The following is a 21,379-nucleotide window of genomic DNA, read 5'->3' as shown; positions in this document are numbered from 1 at the left end:
ATTTAAAAACATGAGATGCGGTGGAATGGAGAGAGATCCGTCCCGCCAATAAAGTTTTGAGACATGTTTTTTTTTTTCAAAGTTGAACTTACAATAATTTTAAATGGCTTTCTAAAAATCGATGTCCCTCTAGAAAATGCGCAAAATATGCGTTCTGTGTGAATGGCTTGTTTTCTTTTTTGACGCAAACAACATATTCTCTGCACTGATGTTCTCTCTTTCCGTAGTATTTTGAACAACGTATCCAGTGGGTTCAACTGGATAGGCTAAGAAAGTATTAAACTGCAATGACACCTACCTACATCGTCATCGCATCTCGTGCAGGGCTGCCCCAGCCAACATTGATATGTGGGCCCCATAATGGTTATACCTGGGCAGCATGGGTTCCATGTGGGCATGTGATGAAAATGGGCAATTTATGTGGGCCCCATGTGTGTTTCACAATGTGGGAACCATATAGGTTTGAACATATGGGACCTTCATGGGATCTATGTGGGCAAAATTCTTTCACATTTAAAATACATCATTATTGCTTTTTGGTTAATAGTCAATTTTTAACAAAGAAGAATTTATTGATCTGATCAATGTAAATGCCTTTTAAATGAAAAATGCATTACTTTCTATTGTGATATTTCATTTTTTTTTTCTGAATTTTCAATTTTACAATGTTGGCCTGCTTATGCATTTATCGAAATGTATTTGTTTTCTTTTATAAAAATAATAATAACTAATTTAAAATTCATACATTAATAAAGAGAAGTGAACAGTAAGTAATACAATTTGGACAGCACAAATAAATACAAGTGAAGTTTAATTCAGGTTGGTATAACAGCAATATTGGAGTAGTTATCAAATGTAAATGAACTCTGTATTGTCTTCACTCTATAATATAAATATCTATTAACGCTTCTTACAACTACAGACGTTATTCAGGCAAAACCAGTGAGTGATATATAGTTTTTTCCCTCTTTGTTTTGTATTGTTTGATTAAAGAGTTAATTCACCCAAAAATAAAAATTCTGTCATTAATTATCCTCATGTTGTTCCAAACCAGTAAGACTTGGCGTAATAGGCCGCTTCACATATAGCTCACAAAACCAGGGTTGTGCTGTGAGTAAGCTACTGTGCAACAATTGCACCAATGTCAATGTCACCAAAAACACACTGCATGACCAAACATTTAGGTGAGATAAATATATTTTTGAAAAATGTCTAAAAAACAATGCCCCCTCCACCCCTCAAATAATAATAAAAAATCCCCTCTCAAAAATAAAATTTAGGCCAAAAATGTCTAAAAAAATCTTGATTGGATCATCACTGTAAATAATTCTACATGATAAAAAAGAAGGCTTTAATAAGAAGGCTTTGGTCAGCAATCGGTGTTCAGCCTCAAAAATCCTGAGATACATATATGAGGAAAAATGCATTGTTGGTCGGCACAAGTTAGCGTGTAGGCGTGAATTAGCAGAAGACTGTCGTTTCACGCTCTGTGTGAAAGCACATTCGTCAGCGATTCACGCCGCTTTTTCGCATTGTGCCCAGTGTGAAACGGCCTTAAAACTGTAGATATATTGTAGTTGTGTTCATATCTTGCTCAAGCTTAAAATGTTAGTGAGACATAAAGCATGAGTTTGTTTATATATTTACAGTGTTCATGTTGCATAAATGAATGCACAATCTAAACCAGTCTCTAATCCAGGCCCTAAAGGTATAGTTCACCCCATGAAAACGGTCATTATATACTTAGCCTCATGTCAGCACAAACCCATAAGAAATTAATTCCAGTGGAGGGACATAAATCTCTCAGATTTCATTAAAAATATCTTCCATTGTGTTTAGAAGACGAACAAGTTTTATGGGTTTGGAACATCATGAGAGTGAGAGTTCTCATTTTGAGGTGAACTAACCTTTTAACCCTATAGTAAGTAAATGTTGTTAAATAATATTACTGAGTACATAAATGTACCTACACTGTGTCATGGACACTATAAAATAAACTGCAACTGAAGTATGTGGCTGGACATTTCAGATGATTATTTAAGATGGTTTTAAAAGGGATAGTTCACCCAAAATAATAAAAAAATGTATTCTATCTGTTCTACTGATTTAAACCAAGGGCGTCAAACTCTGATCCTGGACGGCCACAGCCGTGCAGAATTTAGCTCCAACCCTAGTTAAAAGTACCTCATTCAGCTAATCAAGTCATTCAGGCTTATTTGAAAACTAGATGGTATGTGTGTTGGAACCGGGTTGGAACTAAAATCTGCCGGGCTGTGGCCCTCCAGAAGTTTGACACCCCCGCTTTAAACCCATAAGACTTTCATTCATCTCTGGAACACAAATGATGTTTTTAAGGAAATTAAGACATTTCTATCTATTCTATTTATAACTTATCAGATGACTTGAATTAAAAAACTCTCTATATATGGATTCTTTTTTTTTTTTTTAATAACTGTTTTGGAGTGTCAGAGAGTGAACAGACTTTCAATGAAAGCTTAGCCTGCTTATGCATTTATCGAAACGTATTTGTTTTCTTTTAGCAGAAGACAGTCGTTTCACACTCTGTGTGAAAGCATATTTGTCAGCGATTCACACAGCTTTTTCGCATCGTGCCCAGTGTGAAACGGCCGTAAAACTGTAGATATATTGTAGTCGTGTTCATATCTTGCTCAAGCTTGTAATGTTAGCGAGACCTAAAGCATCAGTTTGTTAATATTTGGCTTGTTATTCTCTTTTGTGCAGTAGCAAATATTAACAAATATGGGTAACACTCTATTTTACAGTGTTCATGTTACATTTTACACCTGCTTATTATAGAAATACATTAGTTGCATGATAGAATGTTGGCTGGGGCCTGACGCACACCTAAAATTTAAATGCAATGTTTTGCATTCAAATGTGGGTTTTTATTTTAAATTCAATGAATATTTGAAATTCTATTTTTTTGACATCCCTAGCCCATGCATGTGCTGATGTTTGAGTGGCAAACATGACAAAGTAAACGGAGCTCTCAGACAAGCTATAGAGAAGAAATGATTTTATTACTTTAGAAAGTCTAAGGCTATATGAAGATTTCCAAGACATTAAAAGTTCCTAGAGACACAGCTGGTAGCCTTATTCCTTGGCTTAAAATGTGATGTACTGAAAAACTTTTGATGGTGTTTAAGAAAAAGTAGAATATCATAAAATGTTTGATCAGAACAACTGAGGAAAAACCTGCAATGTACAGCCAAAGACTTTCAAAATGACCCAGTGAGAGGTCGAAAAACATTTCAATGCAGAGTATAAGATGAACACAAGGCAAGCCTGAGGCATCTTGCTGAATACCACTCTTGACCAAGAAGAACAAAAACCCAGACCTGAACAAGCTAAAATTCATTTGGATAGACCTGTGGAGCTCTGGAAGAATGTTTTATGGACTGATTTGACCAAACTGGAACTTTTTGGACCCATGGATTAGCAGTTTGTCTGGTGCAAAAAAGGCAAAGCTTATAAGCAGAAGAACACCATCTCCATTGTCAAACTTGGAGGTGGATCAGTCCTGTTATGGGGTTGCTTTACTGTAGCAGGAAGTGAAAAGATTGACCGCATGAAGAATATCATGAATTCTTTGAAGTATCAGGCCATTTTGGCAAGAATTTTGATACCTTTGATGCAATGACTGAAGCTAATGATCAATGGACTTTCCTGCAGGACTATCATCCCAAAGTATACATCCAAATCTAATTGTGTTTGGTTCAGGGATCAGTCATAGAATGTTTTGAGTGGCCTGTTCAGTCCCCAGATTTTATTCACATTGAAAATATTTGGATGAATTTGAAGAAAGCAGTGGCAAAGTGAAAACCAAAGATTATCAGTGATCTGAAAGCTTTTTCAGGCAAGTAATGGGTCAAGATTGCAGTAAAGAGGTGACAAGCTTCTAACCACTTCAAGCAGCGTTTATTGGTGGTTTTAAAAAATAAAAGATTCTGCACCAAATGTGACTTTTGGGGGTTGAATAATTTTGAACATTAATGTTTGTATGCATACATTTTCGTTCTCAGAATTACTCAAATGTGTATTAATAAACTTTCACTAATAGTGTACTGATGCTTTCGTTAAAATGTTCACAAAATTTTGTTCTCTGCAGCATATATATATATATATATATATATATATGTGTGTGTGTGTGTGTGTGTGTGTATGTATATTATGCATTACATATGAAGAGTTCAGATGCAAAAGCCCCTAAATCCATCTTATGTATTTCTTTAAAATGAGCATTTCTTTCTGGCTACTTTGTATAGGTTTCTATGTAAGTACTGGTACTTCTGATTGGGCTGAGGCTGGAGTTTAGCGAGTTTGAAGTAAAAGTATTTGATGGACGTATACTGTGTGTCAGGAGCATTCACTCAGTATCATTATCTCATTTTTGACCGAGATGGCTTTTAGCTGGTTTTGCATCTGAACTCTTCATTTATCATTATGTATGTATTATAATGTACTGTATATTAAATAAAAGACAAGTAAAAAAAAAAAAAAGCAGCAACTGATGTACAGAAACTATGAGGTGCTCCTCTCAACATTTAATCTGCTTTATCAAAACTGTACAATTTTCAGCAGCATCAGTTTCCTTTGACATATCTGGCACTTTTTTACATAAGAAAATGATCTTTTGATACAATAATATAATATAAAATCAGAAAGTGCAACATGTTTTTACTGTCTTATGTTCTGACAATTTTTTTCTATTTTTGTCATTTTGTGAATATCGGGTCGATGAGCCTTTTTGAGATTGGAGACATGCTGTGTTCATGCAGTCCAATGAATAATTCATGCCATCTCCGATTTCGATCATTTCAGCAGTTTGATTATTAATCTACCACATTCTATTTGATTTTTTTTTTTTAAATGTTACAGTACATTTGAAAAAGAACAATGCATGCAATGATATGTCATGTACGGTGGCCTATATGAAATCTTAATCATTCTATCAAATAAACCAAACTAATAGTATAAAAAATGATCTAAATTTGCTTGCCCTCATAAAAATACAAAACAATCCAAAATAAAATAAGCTTTCATATCAAAGTTTCATTCCATCAGAGGTGGTTTATAAGAGTTTGTAACATGTTATTTTAGTCGAACATGTGGCATGTTCACGGTCTCATTGTTGCCTGTATTGGGTGTATGTCCACTTGCTAGGTTGTGACTAGCACCAGCTGTATTACTTGTCCTAAGCAGCTCAGAGGAGTAGGACCCATCAATGGGGGGCTGGGAGAGAAAGTTGAACCCTTGAGTATGGGTCTTGTTTGGGACCTCAAGGTCTCTATCGCTGATGAAGAGATCAGCTTCTCCCCAGCCCCCTACTCCCATCTCAATACCCCCAGCTGAAGAGTCCTGGCTGCTGCTAACGCTGGTGGAGAAACTAGCCTGACTAGAATGCATGTCCACACCAAGACCTTCCAGAGCAGGCTGCATGAGGTCCTGAACAGAGAGGGACTTCCCCAGGCCTCTGTCCCCACTGCATTGGCCTTGAATCGGGGCGAGAGGAGAGACTGGAGCAAGAGGGTCCATCTCCGCATCCATGCTTATATGTCTCCTCCAAGAACTGTCCTCCTTAGCACTGGGTCTGTTTTTTTGTTGAATACTAGAGTTAAGCCGAAAGTCTATCCCGACTCCTCTGAAGCAGGATTTGGTGTAGTCGCTAGGGTCTGACCTAGAGGGTCCCATGCTGCGAACATGGCCTGGTTGTGGAGGAACAGAAGAAAGCTGAAGTTTTGAAGAAGCTGAGGATGGAAGAGGTGGAGGTGGTTGACCGACACATGGAAAGTGGCCTACAGAGGAGTGAAAACTGTTGGCGCTGAGGATTTGAGAAGGACTCCCTTGTGCTGATGGACATTCCATGGATGGGGCTGATGGAACCTGGAAGGTCGACGGGTTAAAAGGTGAGGTAGAGGCCGGATTGAGCCCAGGAGATGATGTTGTGGAGTTGTTCTGGTTGAGGTTGAGTTCATTGGGGGCTAATATTAGTTGGAGGGCTCTGGGGTGATTTCCACAGATGGACTGGCTGACCTGGGAGGAGCAAGAGAGATCCTTACTGAGGATGGTGCTCTGATAGTCTGACATCTCCTCCAACCCAAAAGGAGGAAGAGGGGAGAGAGTGGTGACAGAGGAAGGACCCTTCTGCAGAACCTGCCGGTAGATGTCCAGTAAAGAGTCCAGCTTAGCTTCAATAGACTGTACCTATAGGGATCGTATACAGAACACAGAAATATTGTTTGTCAAAAACCAATACAAAGGTTCTAAAATAAAAGTTGAAGGGGAAAGAAAGATCTTGATTTTGTGTTTTTAGCTTTTTACAGTAGATTAGAGCTTGCTAAGGCCCCTTGGTTTCAGAACCACCAGTTTAATGGTAGTATTTTTAATATGATAATCAATAAACAGTGAAACAGCTATCAAGGTATTTCTAAACAGGATGTTATATTGTGTGTAATTTCCATTTATAAATATAATATATTTTTATGTATTTAGAATACGTAAAAGACTGGCCAATGAAAATACTGTAGCCTTATCACAGTGTTCTGCATTTTTATTCCAATAATGGTAAAAGGTTAGTTCACCCAAAAATGAAAATTCTGTTATTAATTACTCACCCTCATGTCGTTTCAAAACCGTAAGACCTCTATTCATCTTCAGAACACAAATTAAGATTTTTCTGATGAAATCAAATTTATGACCCTGCGTAGACAGCAGTGCAACTGACACGTTCAAGACCCAGAAAGGTAGTAAGAACATTGTTAAAATAGTCCATGTGACGTGTTACAGCCTTCATTTTATAAAGTGACAAGAATACTTTTTATGCCCAAAGAAAACAAAAATAACGACTTTATTCCACAATTGCTTCTCTTCTGTGTCAGTCTCCGCCGCAGGTTCATGAAAGTGCCACGATGGTTAAATCACTATGGTCTTACTACATTTCTGGGCCTTGAAAGTGGTAGTTGCGTTGCTGTCTATGCAGGGTCAGAAAGCTCTCAGATTTGATCAAAAATATCTTAATTTGTGTTCCGAAGATGAACGAAGGTCTTACAGGTTTGGAACGACATGAGGGTGAGTACTTAATGACAGAATGTTAATTTCTGGGTGAACTAACTTTTTAAACAAATCCACTGCTATCAATTTCACTGTGTGAAAATAATTTTCACCCCATAACAGAAATGAGACTGTGGTGGCAATTTACTTAACTTTAGAAAAAAATTCTCCTGTGATGCATGTATGTCCATTATTGGACAAACTAGTGGACAAACTAGTGGGAGTATGAAAAGTTTGTCTTAAGAGTCTTTACAACCACCTAAAAACCAGTGCAGTATTCAAAAATTCAATGAGATGAACGGAGTGTTTCTATCCTCACCTGTCTTTCTACCTTACACACCCTTCCCAGCATGCTCACGTCTTCCAGAATGTCTCCATCAGATAACAGCTTTTCTCTGACCTTCTTATCCATAGGCATCTGGCCCCTACCAAGAATCTGATCCACCCTGAAAATGAGAGACAGACGTTAGCAGAAAGACACAGGAATAAAATGTGTGAAAACAAATGATTCGCATCCCAGCTGAAAAAACCAGCACATGCTGGTTTGAGCTGGTTTAAGCTGGTCCTTAGCTGGTCATGTGCTGGTCCTAAACTGCTCCCTCCTGCTCAGGACCAGCTTAGGACCAGCACATGACCAGCTAAGGACCAGCTAAAACCAGCATCCATGCTTCAAAACCTACCTAACCAGCATATACTGTTTTTTTCAACAGGGATCCAATTGTGCAGACAGATAAGAAACTATAATGACACTTTAGAAATTGCTTCTATTAGCAAACCAGATACACAGTTTGAATTTATCTTTACCATTAAATTATGTAGTGATATTATATACACAAGAAGTGCTGTTAATTTGTTGTTCATTTAGACTGTGAACATGTCAGGAATTGTGATTTTCTTTTTTGGTCACATGGTGGCACTGGTCTCACTTCATTACAAATCTTGATAATTTGACTCCACAAGGCTTCAGTGAGGAAATATAATAAAAAAGATACAGATTTAGAGTGACAAGAAGACCTGCTATGATTGTAAAGAGAAAAATGGCTTGAAAATAAATTCCCTGCCTGGCGTTTAATATTAGACATCTCAACTCCTAAGGTTTTATGGGATAGCAAAGTGTCCACTTATTAAATAGGCCTACTACAGAATCTCAGCAGATGTGTCAGTATGTCTTTTGAATATTCTAACTGATCATGAATACCGAATAATACGATATTCTACACATTTGACATTTTTCCCGTTATATGTAGCAAGGCAGTATACATATTTAAGTTGAAAATGTACTGTATGTGGCCATGATGAATAATGGCATATAATCATATGAAATAATGATATAGCTTCTTAAACCCCAACATAATATTGTATGGCAGAACCTCAGGGCTTCACCATCACCCAGTGTTCCATATATGGCCAAGGAGAAGCACTGCCTCAGGGCCCTCAGAACACATGTGACATGATGACATTAATGTGAACCCAACATACCAGTGATGATCCTATAGAGGTTATGTATGTGACTGCTAATAATCTTTGATTATCATTGTTGAAAAAATGTTTTAGTTCACATATTTTACAGTGTAGATTGATGTTCAAACTGATGTTACACAAGACAAATGTCCTTGAAGAATCAAATTCTTGATTGTCTGAACCATTGTTAACCTCTGTTGATTGGGCTGCATGTTTAGAAAAGGTTTTTGTTTAAATATATGCGCATCGAATGTTATGTGCTATGGGTGAGAGTGCTGATTTATAATGAGTATATTACCTGGACGATCTACGACTGTTTTTTGTTTTGTGACGGTTGTTCAAGAGTCCCTTGTTTGTTCTGAACAATTAAACTGAGCACTTTTCTTCAGAAAAATCCTCCAGATCCAGCAGATTCTTCAGTTTTCCAGCATCTTTTGCATATGTGAACCCTTTTCAGCAGTGACTGTATGATTTTGAGATCCATCTTTTCACATTGAGGACAAATAGAGGGACTCAAACACAACAATTAAAAAAGGTTCAAACATTCACTGATGCTCTACAAGGAAACACATTTTTTTTCCATTTAGTACTGCCCTTCGGAAGCAACAAAAGCATGTTTCCCTGAAGACAAATTAAGTACAATTTACTTTGATCTTCAAATTCAAACAATTTTCACCCCCCCGACTCTTACTGCATTGTGTTTCCTTCTGGAGCATCACTGAATGTTTGAACCTTTTTTAATAGTTGTGTTTGAAAACAGTCATAGATCATCCAGGTAACCACACACAGTATTAAGAACCAAGGGTTCCCAAACTTTTGCTGGGGGTTATTTTAATAATTTCAGCTATTTTATTTGTCTTGTGGACTATATGTAAACATCTTTTATGTTAAATATCTTACTTATGACAGTACTAAATAAAAAATAACATGCATTTTGTATGATCTCTCTTATTTTGTTAAAATTATTCACATTTGCACATTCTGCAAGGTGCAAGGGGTTCTCAGTCTTATGCATAAAACTGTATAACAGGTCATATAATAATATAAAAACATCCTGTAAGTTTTAGAACTCAAAACTTTGTCATTAGTCTAAAACTATTATAAATTGAACTTATATGGAACTTATAACTTATATTGAAGGCAGTGTGCCAAAACGACAGTTTTTGGAATGTTCCTATATATGATGTAATAGGTACATAAGCGCCGCCTTTGCAGAAGAAGGTCGACATCGCTGCCTGTTTAGCCCCATCCACCGATTCGCGCATAGTGTTCACCAGAGAGGCGAACGTGCAGGTCTGTGCAGAAACCAAACAATAAAGATGGCTCTGAAAACAAAAGGACGCTCTGCAGTGCCAGTTTGTGGGAAAAAAACAGTCTTTGCATTGCCTTCCTTCTGATCCCAACGTTAGAAAGGAGTGAATGAAGTTTATTTTTTAATGAAGTTCCAGACTACGTCAGTAAGAACTTGGTTCTTTGTTTACTTAGTTTTACCGTGGATTCGTTTACAATTACCCATAGCGTCAGCGCCTATTCAAACAGAGCGTTCTGCTGAGGGGGGCTAAAACCAGGATAAAAAATAGCCTATTACTTCTACATTATGATGTTCTTTGATGTAAAAATCTTGAAAACATTATAAGTGGACCTCAGAGAACAGTACAAAATAAAAAACAAAGCCAGTTCAAGACCCCTTTAAGACTTGTGTTATCTGCAGGCACACTTGTGGACTTGCAGCTCTTGTGTCATTATTTAGCTCAGTCAGTTCAGATCAAAATCAATGTTGATATTGCAAGATGTGATTCAGCTGTAAAATAGCTTGACAGAAAACAGTAGTATCATTATTCAGCTTAATTCTTTTTAAGTTATGCTCTCATCTGATGGTGTCAGTCAATGAGGTTGTATTGATACATTTATGAAAATTAAGTGTCAGTAAAGGTGACAGTGGCAAGGAAGCTCTTCTCTGGCCTGTATTGCATATATTTACTCATACAGTATTTACACATTAAGCGTGAGATAAAAATTTGTTGTAAATGTTGATTTACTAAAAATCAGCCACTCACCACTCACCATATCAGTGGACATTTGTTCTCAGTGTTCATTAACAGCACAGTCCACTTGTATGTTCATCAAAATTTCATGTATTGAATTATAAATTTGTATAAATGCTATCATTCAAAAATTTGGGTTTGGCAAGATTTTTTCATGTTTTTGATCTTTTTAAGTCTCTTTTGCGCACCAAGGCTGCATTTATTTGATCAAAAATACAGATTAAACAGTAATATTGTGAAATACTGTTAACCTTTTAACTTTTAATATATTTTATATATATTTTCTTATGGCAAAGCTGAATTTTCAGAAGCCATTTTTTGGAAACAGTCATACTTATTATTATTAGTTTATTTTTCAGGATTCTTTGATGAATACACTGTAAATGGAAATGTTTCTAATATTATAAATGTATTTACTGTCACTTTTGGCAATTTTATTGCATTTTGTGGAATAAAGTATATATTTTTTCCAAAAAAGCCATAGCCTACATATTGTGGAAAAACATGTTCGGACAGTGGTTGGTTTGTCCTACCTGGTTTGCAGACTCTTAATTCGGCAGAGCATGTCCAGATGACCGGCTGAATATTGCTCTATTACATCCTTTACGTCATATGGGCGCAGAGTTTCCTTAAACTTCTTCTTCGCCACATGGAATTTCATGATCCTGCAAAACCATACACTCATGTTACTCTTCGTTTGAAGTCTTATCTTATGATTAATGAATCAGTAAGTAATAGCGCTCAGCTGAACGCGGTAGTTCACTATTATCAGTAACTACTATTTTTTTCATATCTCCCGGAGAACTACTAAGAACTACTATATACATATTCATAAATAATGTGAATATTATGTTAACCCACTAGTGATGACTCAAGATGACCAAATCCGTCAGAAGGAATTACTATTATTTGGATCAGTAGTTTAAAGTAAAGATATGAAAATAAATAGTAGTTACTGATTAGCTAATAGTGAATTACCATGTTTAACTGAGCACTATGACTTCCTGACTTGTTAATCTGAATTTCTTGTTGGTTAATAGTAGTAACTAGAATATTAATAGTGCATTAGTCATTTGTTCCTGTGTAGTTATTCATTAATGACGGAACAGCATTCTAAAGTGAATATAAAACAGTATGAATGCATATGATGTTTTTTCAGCAACTAGATTATGTAACAGAACAATAAAAAAAACCTTGGCCCAATATATTTCAAATTAAATTATTTGCAATTTACATTTGGGGTGACTCAGAATAACCACAGCAATTTTTCTGAAAAGTAAAGGTGATCAAATGACAGCGTAGACAAATCCAACACCCTGAGAAAGTCTAAGCTTGGCGTCACATAAGCGACCAGTCCAACCAGACCCCAGCTGAAAGCTACAGGGTTACCACAGCATTTCGCCTACAGCCTGGAATATTCAGTGAAGCAGGACAGCCTAAAGAAGACTGAGTTCATTTTCATTCCTCATACTAAAAGCAAAAGCGAGAGGTTGGAAAAGATGAGCACATACTGTCAGTCTAGCACTCAGCTTTCCACTGACCCAACACATACTAGACAAAACAAAAAGAAAAGAGCGTGGCAGAGATGTGTGTAGTGTGAACAGTATGACAGTATTCTTTCTTGATAGTGAAATTAGTGAAATGAGATAATGAGACACTGATTCATCTCATGCTCTCAGTGGCTGAGAGAAAAATTAAATACAACTGACAAGCAGACAATGCCGTATTCAGTAAAGGTGACGTGCATATTTTTGTCGATTTATGTTAAAATATTTTCTCAATTTAAGTTTTCTCAATTTGAGTTTAAGTAAATCTTTTGTAGTTTGATTTTTCAGAAAACTGTAAATACTGCGGCTCTGTGTCTGCTTGAGGCCTGTACCAAAAAGCAGGTTTAAGCGGTGAGCAAGGCAATTTTGAGTTTAGTTTCAGCTAATAATAGATTTTATGTACCACACAGGTGAATAGGTAGATATATAAACATTTACTTTGTTGCTTTAAAGGAACACTCCACTTTATTTGAAAGTAGGCTCATTTTCCAACTCCCCTAGTGTTAAACAGAGTCTGGCAGTAGCCCTTAGCATAGCATAGATCATTGAATCAGATTAGACCGTTAGCATCTCGCTCAAAAATGACCAAAGAGTTTCGATATTTTTCCTTTTTAAAACTTGACTCTTCTGCAGTTAAATCGTGTACTAAGACAGACGGAAAATTAAAAGTTGCGATTTTCTAGGTTGATATGGCTATAACTATACTCTCATTCTGGCATAATAATCAAGGAACTTTGCTGCAATACCATGGGTGCAGCAGGCGCAATGATATTACGCAGTGCCTGAAAATAGGCTAACTTCCGTCAACATAACCAACGTGACCACCTGCTTGCTCAGGGAGACTATTTTCAGGCGCTGCGTAATATCACTGTGCCTGCTGCACCCTCCAGCGAACGAAAGGTAAAGAAAAGGAGCAGTGACATAGACCAATAAAAGTTAGTTTTTTTAATATATCTCACTCTCAGGTTTACATAGGGTGGTGAAATCCTTCGAAATGGTTGAAAATAAAGATAGTTTTCTGTCGCGATTAAGTTTCCCTCCAGTGGGCGTAGTTCTTGGGCGTAATATGATATGTTGAGCTCTACTTTGGTCCTTAAACGCTTGTTTTTTGAGTCGACAACTTATAAAAACATAGTCCTGGGTTTTTTTAGCTTGTTTTCCGTACACTTTGTCACATAGCAGCTTTTGGACATTGTTCTGTTTTTTGTTATAAGTTGGAAATGACAAGGAGCCAACTTCCCGCAATACAAAGTCAATGGAGAGCATTGGATTGTCTCCCCAATTTTTCTCATTCTCCAGATTTGGAGAATTTTATCATTAAATCACATGTTCACCGATGGATCCCTTGCAGTGAATGGGTGCCGTCAGAATGAGAGTCTAAGTATCTGGGACTTTCTCACTGGAGGAAGCGTTATTATGGATTACGAACTCGTGGCCAGAAGAAACAGTCTAAAATTAAAAACGTCTTGATGAATTTGTTTCTTACAAACCACAATTTTTTTTTACTTCACAAGACGCTAACTGATAGATTGGAGTTGTGTGAACGACTTCTGTATTATTGTGATGTTTTTATCAGCTGTTTGGACTTTCCTTCTGACGGCACCCATTTACTGCAGAGTGGTGAGCCAGTGATTAATCACAAACTTTGGATCAAATCCTGATAAAATTATAAAGACCACTGTTGTATGACCAATTATTATGTACCCTGAGTTTCTTCAACTCATGCGACACACACACACACACACACACAAAAACACAAATTGTGCCACACAATTTACCTTTAAAAAAATCATTATGCATCTAGAGTACAAGCCACAAAAACAGCTTGGAATTTAGCTTCGGTGTATACTACGCTGAAACTTTTAATTAATTCATACAGGTATCAATAATCACTGATGGCTTATCAAATGCTGAACCTTATTTGTAATGTCTCAGAGTTCTGAAAGTGAACTGAAGAATCGCTGCTCTTACCGCACTGCTCTGATGACGGTCTTCAGCGCAGGAGGCAGGTCCTCTGCTGACATGTCACAATGACACCCTTTCTCATCAAAAGCCTCATCAACACCAACGTTTGCCTCACCTGAGACACAATAAAATTTCAAAAAAAAGGTCATTAGCACTAAAGCACACAAGTCAGATTATGTGAAACCCTTCACTAAATGAAAAGAACTGGAGGAAAATGGAAGAGTAATAACCAAGAGAAAAGCAAGCGAGCAAGCAAAAGAAAAAAAAAAAATTATATCTATAAAAAATCTTTAAAAAAATATTTGATTTAATCTGGAAAGAGGGTCTCCTGCTCAAAGCAACTGCAAATGAATATAAACTAATGAAGTAGTGCATGTCAAAATTAACTGAACAATTGTACAGTACTTGTACTAAAATACATTTGTCCCAGGACGTATAAATTTGTGATGTGCTGCGTTTTGTGATGTTGTGTTTTAAGCTTAATATTGGTGACATGACTGTAGTGTGCAGTTCTATATATTAAGCTTAAATTTAAAACCAAACTTAAATGTGATTTGGCTGCAGTGCACAGCTTTGAGTTGTATGCCTTTCTTTTTGAGTGCAAAAGCAGTAGGGATTTGGGTGCCATTTTCTTTTGCCCTCATTTTCTCCTGTTTTTGCTAGTTAGGAAGTAAGGTAAGAATTCTGTTGTTTATTTATATTTTGTTTACAGGTTAGCTAGATTTCCTATTGGCAGGTAACAATCTTTTGTTTGTTATTTTGGCTTTGCCCGCTCCTGAAGAAATGCTTCTTTTATGTTAAAATTGTTTCCTTGGATCTGTTTTGCACTATATAATATTGTTATCATTTTGTTTATTGTAAATAAATTCACTTCCATCTTACTCGGTGTGTTGAGTGCTGGGACTGAGACCGGTTCAACATTTCTCTCTGCTGTTTCAAACTTTAATTCATAACGTTACTTCCCTTTTGCCCCTAGAAATCTAAATGGGAACGTAACACATTTTTGAGAATATGCAGAATTTTCAATCTATGTATACAATAAAGAGTCCACATTTTCACTTAAAATACATACATATGCCTGTATTTCTGAGCTAGCATGTCAAATTACATTTCTATGAAGTTTACAATTGGAAGCACTACTTTAAACAACCATCTAAACTGGTAATAGTTCACATTTTTGTGGGTACAGTTTTCTGTGAAAAACGAGGTGAATGTAGATTTAAGTGCATTTCTGCAGCTATCATTGATTTAAACCAGAGACTGTGGAAAGGGAAGTGGTGTGTTGGATGGACAGGACTAATCGTGTCCTATGCTACAGTACTTCAAATGTTCTCTGAACCTGACTAGAGAAGTTGCGGTCAATCAGTCTAGTGCAAGAGGAAGATATTTACAGCCATAGGGCATCGCTGAGGAAGGAACATTTGCTTCTGGCTAAAATCTGAAAGTTTTCAGTTTGTGCTTTGAGGCAAAAGGATTCTTGACTGTACAATTATGCTACTTCTTGAAAAGTTCAATTATTTATAAAGTTCACAAAGGTTACCCCACTCACTACATGCTCATGGGACTCTCACAAGGCCCCCCAAAATTCAGTGATGCCACACTTTTTAAACATGTAATCCAGTCTTTAAAGTGCATGTTAGTGTTCTTGTTTAATAATAATTAAAATTAAAACTATTGATTAAAATACGTTTGCTAACTGAAATAACAAAATAATCGAGGAATAGTTCACTCAAAAATGAAAATTTGCTAAAACTTATTCATCCTCAGGCCATTCAAGATGTAAATGAGTTTATCTCTTCCAAACAGATTTGAATAAATTTAGCATTACATCACTTGCTCACCAAATGTCCATCCTCTGTTGTCCTCACATCAAAAATCCACCCACGTTTTTTTTTATAACTGTTTTGGCCTGTTTTAGTTTGTGAACAGTGCCTGATCTGCATATTTCCCCGTGTTTATTTACTTTTCACTGAGTTTTTTACTGGAGAAAACAATATTATGGATTATGCACTTTTAGTTGGATGCATTTAAAGTTAAAATGTTATAATGATGGATCTGTTCTTTAGAAAAATTTAGCTTTTCACAAGATGTTAACTGATGGACTGGAGTCTTGTGGATCACTTATAATGTTTTTATCAGCTGTTTGGACTCTTATTCTGATGGCACCCATACACTGCTAAATTTCTCCAAATCTGTTCCAATGAAAAAACAAGCTTATCTTCATCTTGGCTAAACTGAAGGTAAGTACTTTTGCAAAAAAAAAAAAAAAAAAAAAAAAAAAAAAAGGGTTTAATATATATATTTTTTAAAAGCAAACACAAATAAAATAAGAAAACTCAAATTATTATTATACAATTAGAAAAAAAATATATATATTTTTTTTGGTGGTCATTGAGTGCTCATATGGTGAATATATTGACCTGTGTGTCTGAGTGGGAGAAGACATCCCACCTACAGATGGGGATATGGTGTGTGATGCCAGTAAAATTACTCATATATACAAAGGCGTGCACAAAAGGAACTGAATGACTGGTTATATTAACATATAAACCTTTTTATATCTTGTTACTGTGATGTGGCATGTCTGTTGATTCATACATGATCATGAAGCAGAAATTAAACTTCCTAAGGTGTTTCTGGGAATCAGAGAATGGGATTCCCATACATATTAGGCTGTAGTACATAGTACTAGTAGTGGGTCTCCTTCTTGCTTTATGAAAGTCTTGAAAGCAAGGTGACAGTAAAAGACACATAAGCACATTAAGACAAAGTTGGGTAACAATTTGTCATTAACCATTTGGCTAAACTATTCTGATTTTATAATGTATATAATATCTACTGCCTTACAGCTTTCCCACAGGATAAAAAAGCTCCAGGTTACATCTAAACCATACCATGCTTTGATATATGCATTCATTATTGTGCTTGGATTATACATAATACATATATTACTACAGACAGATGTCTTAACCTCATAGGGGATGTAAACAGAGCCAGAGGCAGTGTAGTCCAATAAGTGGATGAAATAAATTTCTCATTCAGAGCATTGTTTTACTCTTTACAGTTCTGTTGTTACAACATTTATTTGCAGTCCTCATACTTAACTGCCTAAGCAGCATCATGGAACACTGCTATAGTGTGCGTGTGTGTGTGTGTGTGTGTGTTTTTGCTGAACTTTTGTATAAAAGATACATCACATCTGCAGTCCTCTGTTGCACTCCTGCCATTCGTTCAGTAAACAGTAATTATTTAAACCTACAGTTGCATGCAAAAGTTTGGGAACCCCTTAACAAAATGAAAGGTCATACAAAATGCATGTTATTTTTTATGTAGTACTGTCCTGAGTAAGATATTTTACATAAAAGATGTTTACATATAGTCCACAAAAAAAAAAGCAAAAAATAGCTGGAATTAGTAAAATAACCTCCTTCAAAAGTTTGGGAACCCTTGGTTCTTAATACTGTGTATGGCTACCTGGATGATCTACAACTGTTTTTTTGTTTTGTTTTGTTTTTGTTTTGTGATGGTTGTTCATGAGTCTCTTGTTTGTTCTGAACAGTTAAACTGAGCACATCCAGGTCTTGTAGATTCTTCAGTTTTCCTGCATCTTTTGCATATTTGAATCCTTTCCAGGTGTGACTATGATTTTGAGATCCATCTTTTCACACTGAGGACAATTGAGGGACTTAAACACAACTGTTAAAAAAGGTTCAAACATTCACTGATGCTCCAGAAGGAAACACGGTGCATTAAGAACCGGGGGGTGAAAACTTTTTGAACAGGATGAAGAAATTTTTCTTTGCTGAAATATCTTTTTTTCCCCATTTAGTACTGCCCTTCGGAACCAACCGAAGATACTTGCATTAAGTATTAATTTGATCTTCAAATTCAAAAAGGTTTTCACCCCCGGCTCTTAATGCATCTGGAGCATCAATGAATGTTTAAAACTTTTTTGATAGTTGTGTTTGAGTCCCTCAATTGTCCTCAGTGTGAAAAAATGAATCTCTCAAAATCATACAGTCACTGCTAAAAGGGTTCAAATATGCAAAAGATGCTGGAAAACTGAAGAATCTGCAGGACCTGGAGGATTTTTCTAAAAATACAGTGCTCAGTTTAACTGCTCAGAACAAACAAGAGACTCATGAACAGCCATCACCAAACAAAACAAAACAAACAAAAAAATGTAGATCATCCAGGTAACCACAAACAGTATTAAGAACCAAGGGTTCCCAAACTTTTGAAAGGGGTTATTTTAATCATTTCAGCTATTTTTTCGTCTTGTGGACTATATGTAAACATATTACTCAGGACAGTACTAAATAAAAAATAACATGCATTTTGTTTGATCTCTCTTATATTGTTAAATGATTCAAATTTTCACAGATTCTGCAAGGGGTTCTCAAACTTTCATATGCCACTGTAATTCTATTAATATCACCACATGGCATGCTTACATACTGTTATAAACAAAGAAAAAAGGAAACATATAAAAAGCATTGAAGAAGGAATGAGAAAGAAATTAATCTTAGTTTAGTCAATGGCCTTTGGGAGAATTTGTACTCACAATGCTCTCAATCAGAGGGACAAACTATTATTTTTAATAACAACCAAAAATTATGATAATTACAATCATAATCATTATAACCATGACAATCATCATTAGCTCTCTAATGTGTCACCATGGCTGGCTGTAATTATATTGGTAATCTCCTGATTTTTTTTTTTTAATTTGACTAGTCACAGTGTTAATTAGACTAGTCACAGTGTTGTTTATTTGGAGGGAAAAAAATATTTCCAAGTTATGTTCAGATTTTGAATTTTCATTTTTTCATCACTACATAGCCAGTATAGAATAAAAAGTATTGCGCTACGGTAAATTCTCATTTCAATGCAATTAAATCAAACATTGGTTAAAACTCTAATTCTCCAATCAGAATGTTGTTCACCTTCAGGGGTGGACCGTGATTGGCTCTTGAGACGGAGGGAGGGTCTGAATCGGGTGCGGTCATTAAAACTCCAACTCTTCTGGACCTTGGCAGGACTCGATCCATCAGTGCTGATCTCAGCTCCGGGCGAACGTCTGTCTGTAACAGATGTCTGCCTGCTTTTAATGCTCTGTCCACGTGGGCTTGCCATTCTTACCCGGTCCTTAAAACTCAGTTTCTGGCTGAGAGGGGGGAAAAAAAGGGACAGAATAAGAGAGCGGAAGAAAGAACAGCACTTTCGTTCCTGCCATGAGCCATGGCAATGGCCATCCAAGAACAGCATGAAGTACAAAAAGTGCAGAGGCCAAGTCATTTTTTTATTAGTTCTGCATTGCTTGGTTAGTCCCCCTTGGTATTAGAAGTGCAGTCGAACAAACACTCTAAACAATCATTTTGAAAGAGCCCTTCAGGTATAATACACCAAGACAAAATCTAATGTAAGATGAAAGACTCTAGAGGAGCATCAATCAAATCTATCTATCTATCTATCTATCTATCTATCTATCTAGGCTTGAAAGCTTATTTAGGATATTTCACTTGTTTATAACCATCCTGAGATAAATATTCAGAGGGAGTTTAATTGTTCTTTCATTATGCCTTGTGTGTAATTAAATGCTCTCAAAGCTATTTTTTCATGCGTGTCTATTAACATTAGGGCACATGGTCAATGCTGTAGATCATCTTAAGTATTTGATGGCTTTGCTAATTTCAGTTATTAAAATCTCTAACAATAAATATTATTTAGTCACATGAAGAGATGTTCACAGGTCATTGAGAGTCCAGAACAAGTCTTTAAAGGTCAAGTTTAAGTCAAATCTCCTTTATGGTGAAGGTTCTGTGAAATTTTGCAGGCAAAAAAGCTGAACTGTTTATTGTCAATACACTGCTCACAGAGGTCTCTTTCAAACCAGTTAGGTTTCTGTTGGTCAGTCTGATGAAATCACATGACCAGCTTAAAGGGATTGTTCACTCAAAAATGAAAATTCTTTCGTTAATTACTCACCCTCATCTTTGTTCATCTTCAGAAATGTAGAAATTAAGATATTTTTGATGAAATCTGAGAGCTTTGTGACCCTGCATAGGCAGCAACACAACTACCACATTCAAAAGCCCGGTAGTAAGGACATTGATAAAATAGTCCATGTGTCATCAGAAAGCTTTCAGATTTGATCAAAAATATTTATTTGTGTTCCGAAGATGAGCGAAGGTCTTACGGGTTTGGAACGACATGAGGGTGAGTAATTAACTTTAAAACCGAATGCGCAATCTATGTGTGGAGTATTTTTGCCCTCATTGGAAACTCGCTAACGTCTGTTAAAATGACTGGATTTCGAACATAAAATTGCATAAAGCAATAGTACACGTGACCACACCTTTAATAGCGTGGGCCAATGCAAACAGATGAGTGTTCTGTAGAACACTCATGAAAAATCATTATCCATATCCAGTTTAAGAGAAAATACAATTGCAGTCCTCTCTTTTTCAGAGAAAACAATAGGACAGACAGCTGAACATGAGTCAGAGAAAAGAGCAGCGGCCACTCAAAAATGCAGCACTGCAGTGAGTCATCCACTTCTGCTCAATAATGTCACATTAGCAACCATGCTAATTATGGTATCATTGCTTCTTGGTCATTGATGAGTACTGCATCATAAATGAGTGGATGGATGGTCGTTTCACACAAACAATTGGTCAGAACTCACAGAAGCACCATACCCAAACACCTTGAAATCTGATGCTCACTCTCAGGCAATGGTTACAGACAAATAGATGAATTTAATTTACTTCCTCACCGCTTAATAAATTCATAATGATGTGGAAATGATTTTGTCTGGCCTTGTTCATCCTGGCCACGCTGTTACGTCTCAATCTGAAGTTCCATCTTAGTAATTATGCAAATAACACCACTAGCTCTTCCTGCTGTCTGGACTGTGTACTGTGTGATGCAGTCATTCAAACAGTCTGACCTGACTTTTCTCATCTCCATTATTTTCTCTCTCTAATTGAAGTCAAGGCCCCCAATAATCATATTTGTCTGGTAAGTGACAAAACAAGAAAACATGAATAAATCTCAGTTATTTGCTATTCCATATTCCATTACATCTGTTTAATGTATACAAGCCTGATGAAAATTAGAGCGCACTTCATAACAGATGGCAGTAAACAATGGCAGGCATCAGAGGGAAGATGAATTGTTGTTGGCTGAACTACTGATCAAATATAGAAGCCTGTTTCCTCATTAGAATAAAATGTTAAGAAGTAATTGTGAGATGAAGCAAGTAAGAAATACTAAACTGTAATAATA

At 36.3% G+C, this 21,379-nt stretch overlaps 1 protein-coding gene across 1 annotated transcript in view; it reads right to left on the bottom strand.

The window, feature by feature from the left end:
* Positions 1–4,545: 4,545 nt before the first annotated feature.
* kcnq5b (potassium voltage-gated channel, KQT-like subfamily, member 5b) overlaps positions 4,546–21,379 on the bottom strand; it is a 118,358-nt gene continuing 101,524 nt past the window's right edge. Inside the window, exons 10-14 of the mRNA XM_051104970.1 lie at positions 19,036–19,256; positions 14,096–14,204; positions 11,111–11,242; positions 7,391–7,517; positions 4,546–6,225 (exon numbers count right to left, since the gene is read on the bottom strand). Coding sequence (XP_050960927.1) covers positions 5,113–6,225; positions 7,391–7,517; positions 11,111–11,242; positions 14,096–14,204; positions 19,036–19,256 — 1,702 coding nt within the window. The 3' untranslated portion in view covers positions 4,546–5,112. The remainder of the gene's footprint in view (positions 6,226–7,390; positions 7,518–11,110; positions 11,243–14,095; positions 14,205–19,035; positions 19,257–21,379) is intronic.

This window comes from Labeo rohita, chromosome 1 (genome assembly GCF_022985175.1).
Source record: "Labeo rohita strain BAU-BD-2019 chromosome 1, IGBB_LRoh.1.0, whole genome shotgun sequence".
NCBI classification, from domain to species: domain Eukaryota; kingdom Metazoa; phylum Chordata; class Actinopteri; order Cypriniformes; family Cyprinidae; genus Labeo; species Labeo rohita.
This window is presented reverse-complemented; position numbering and strand designations above follow the sequence as displayed.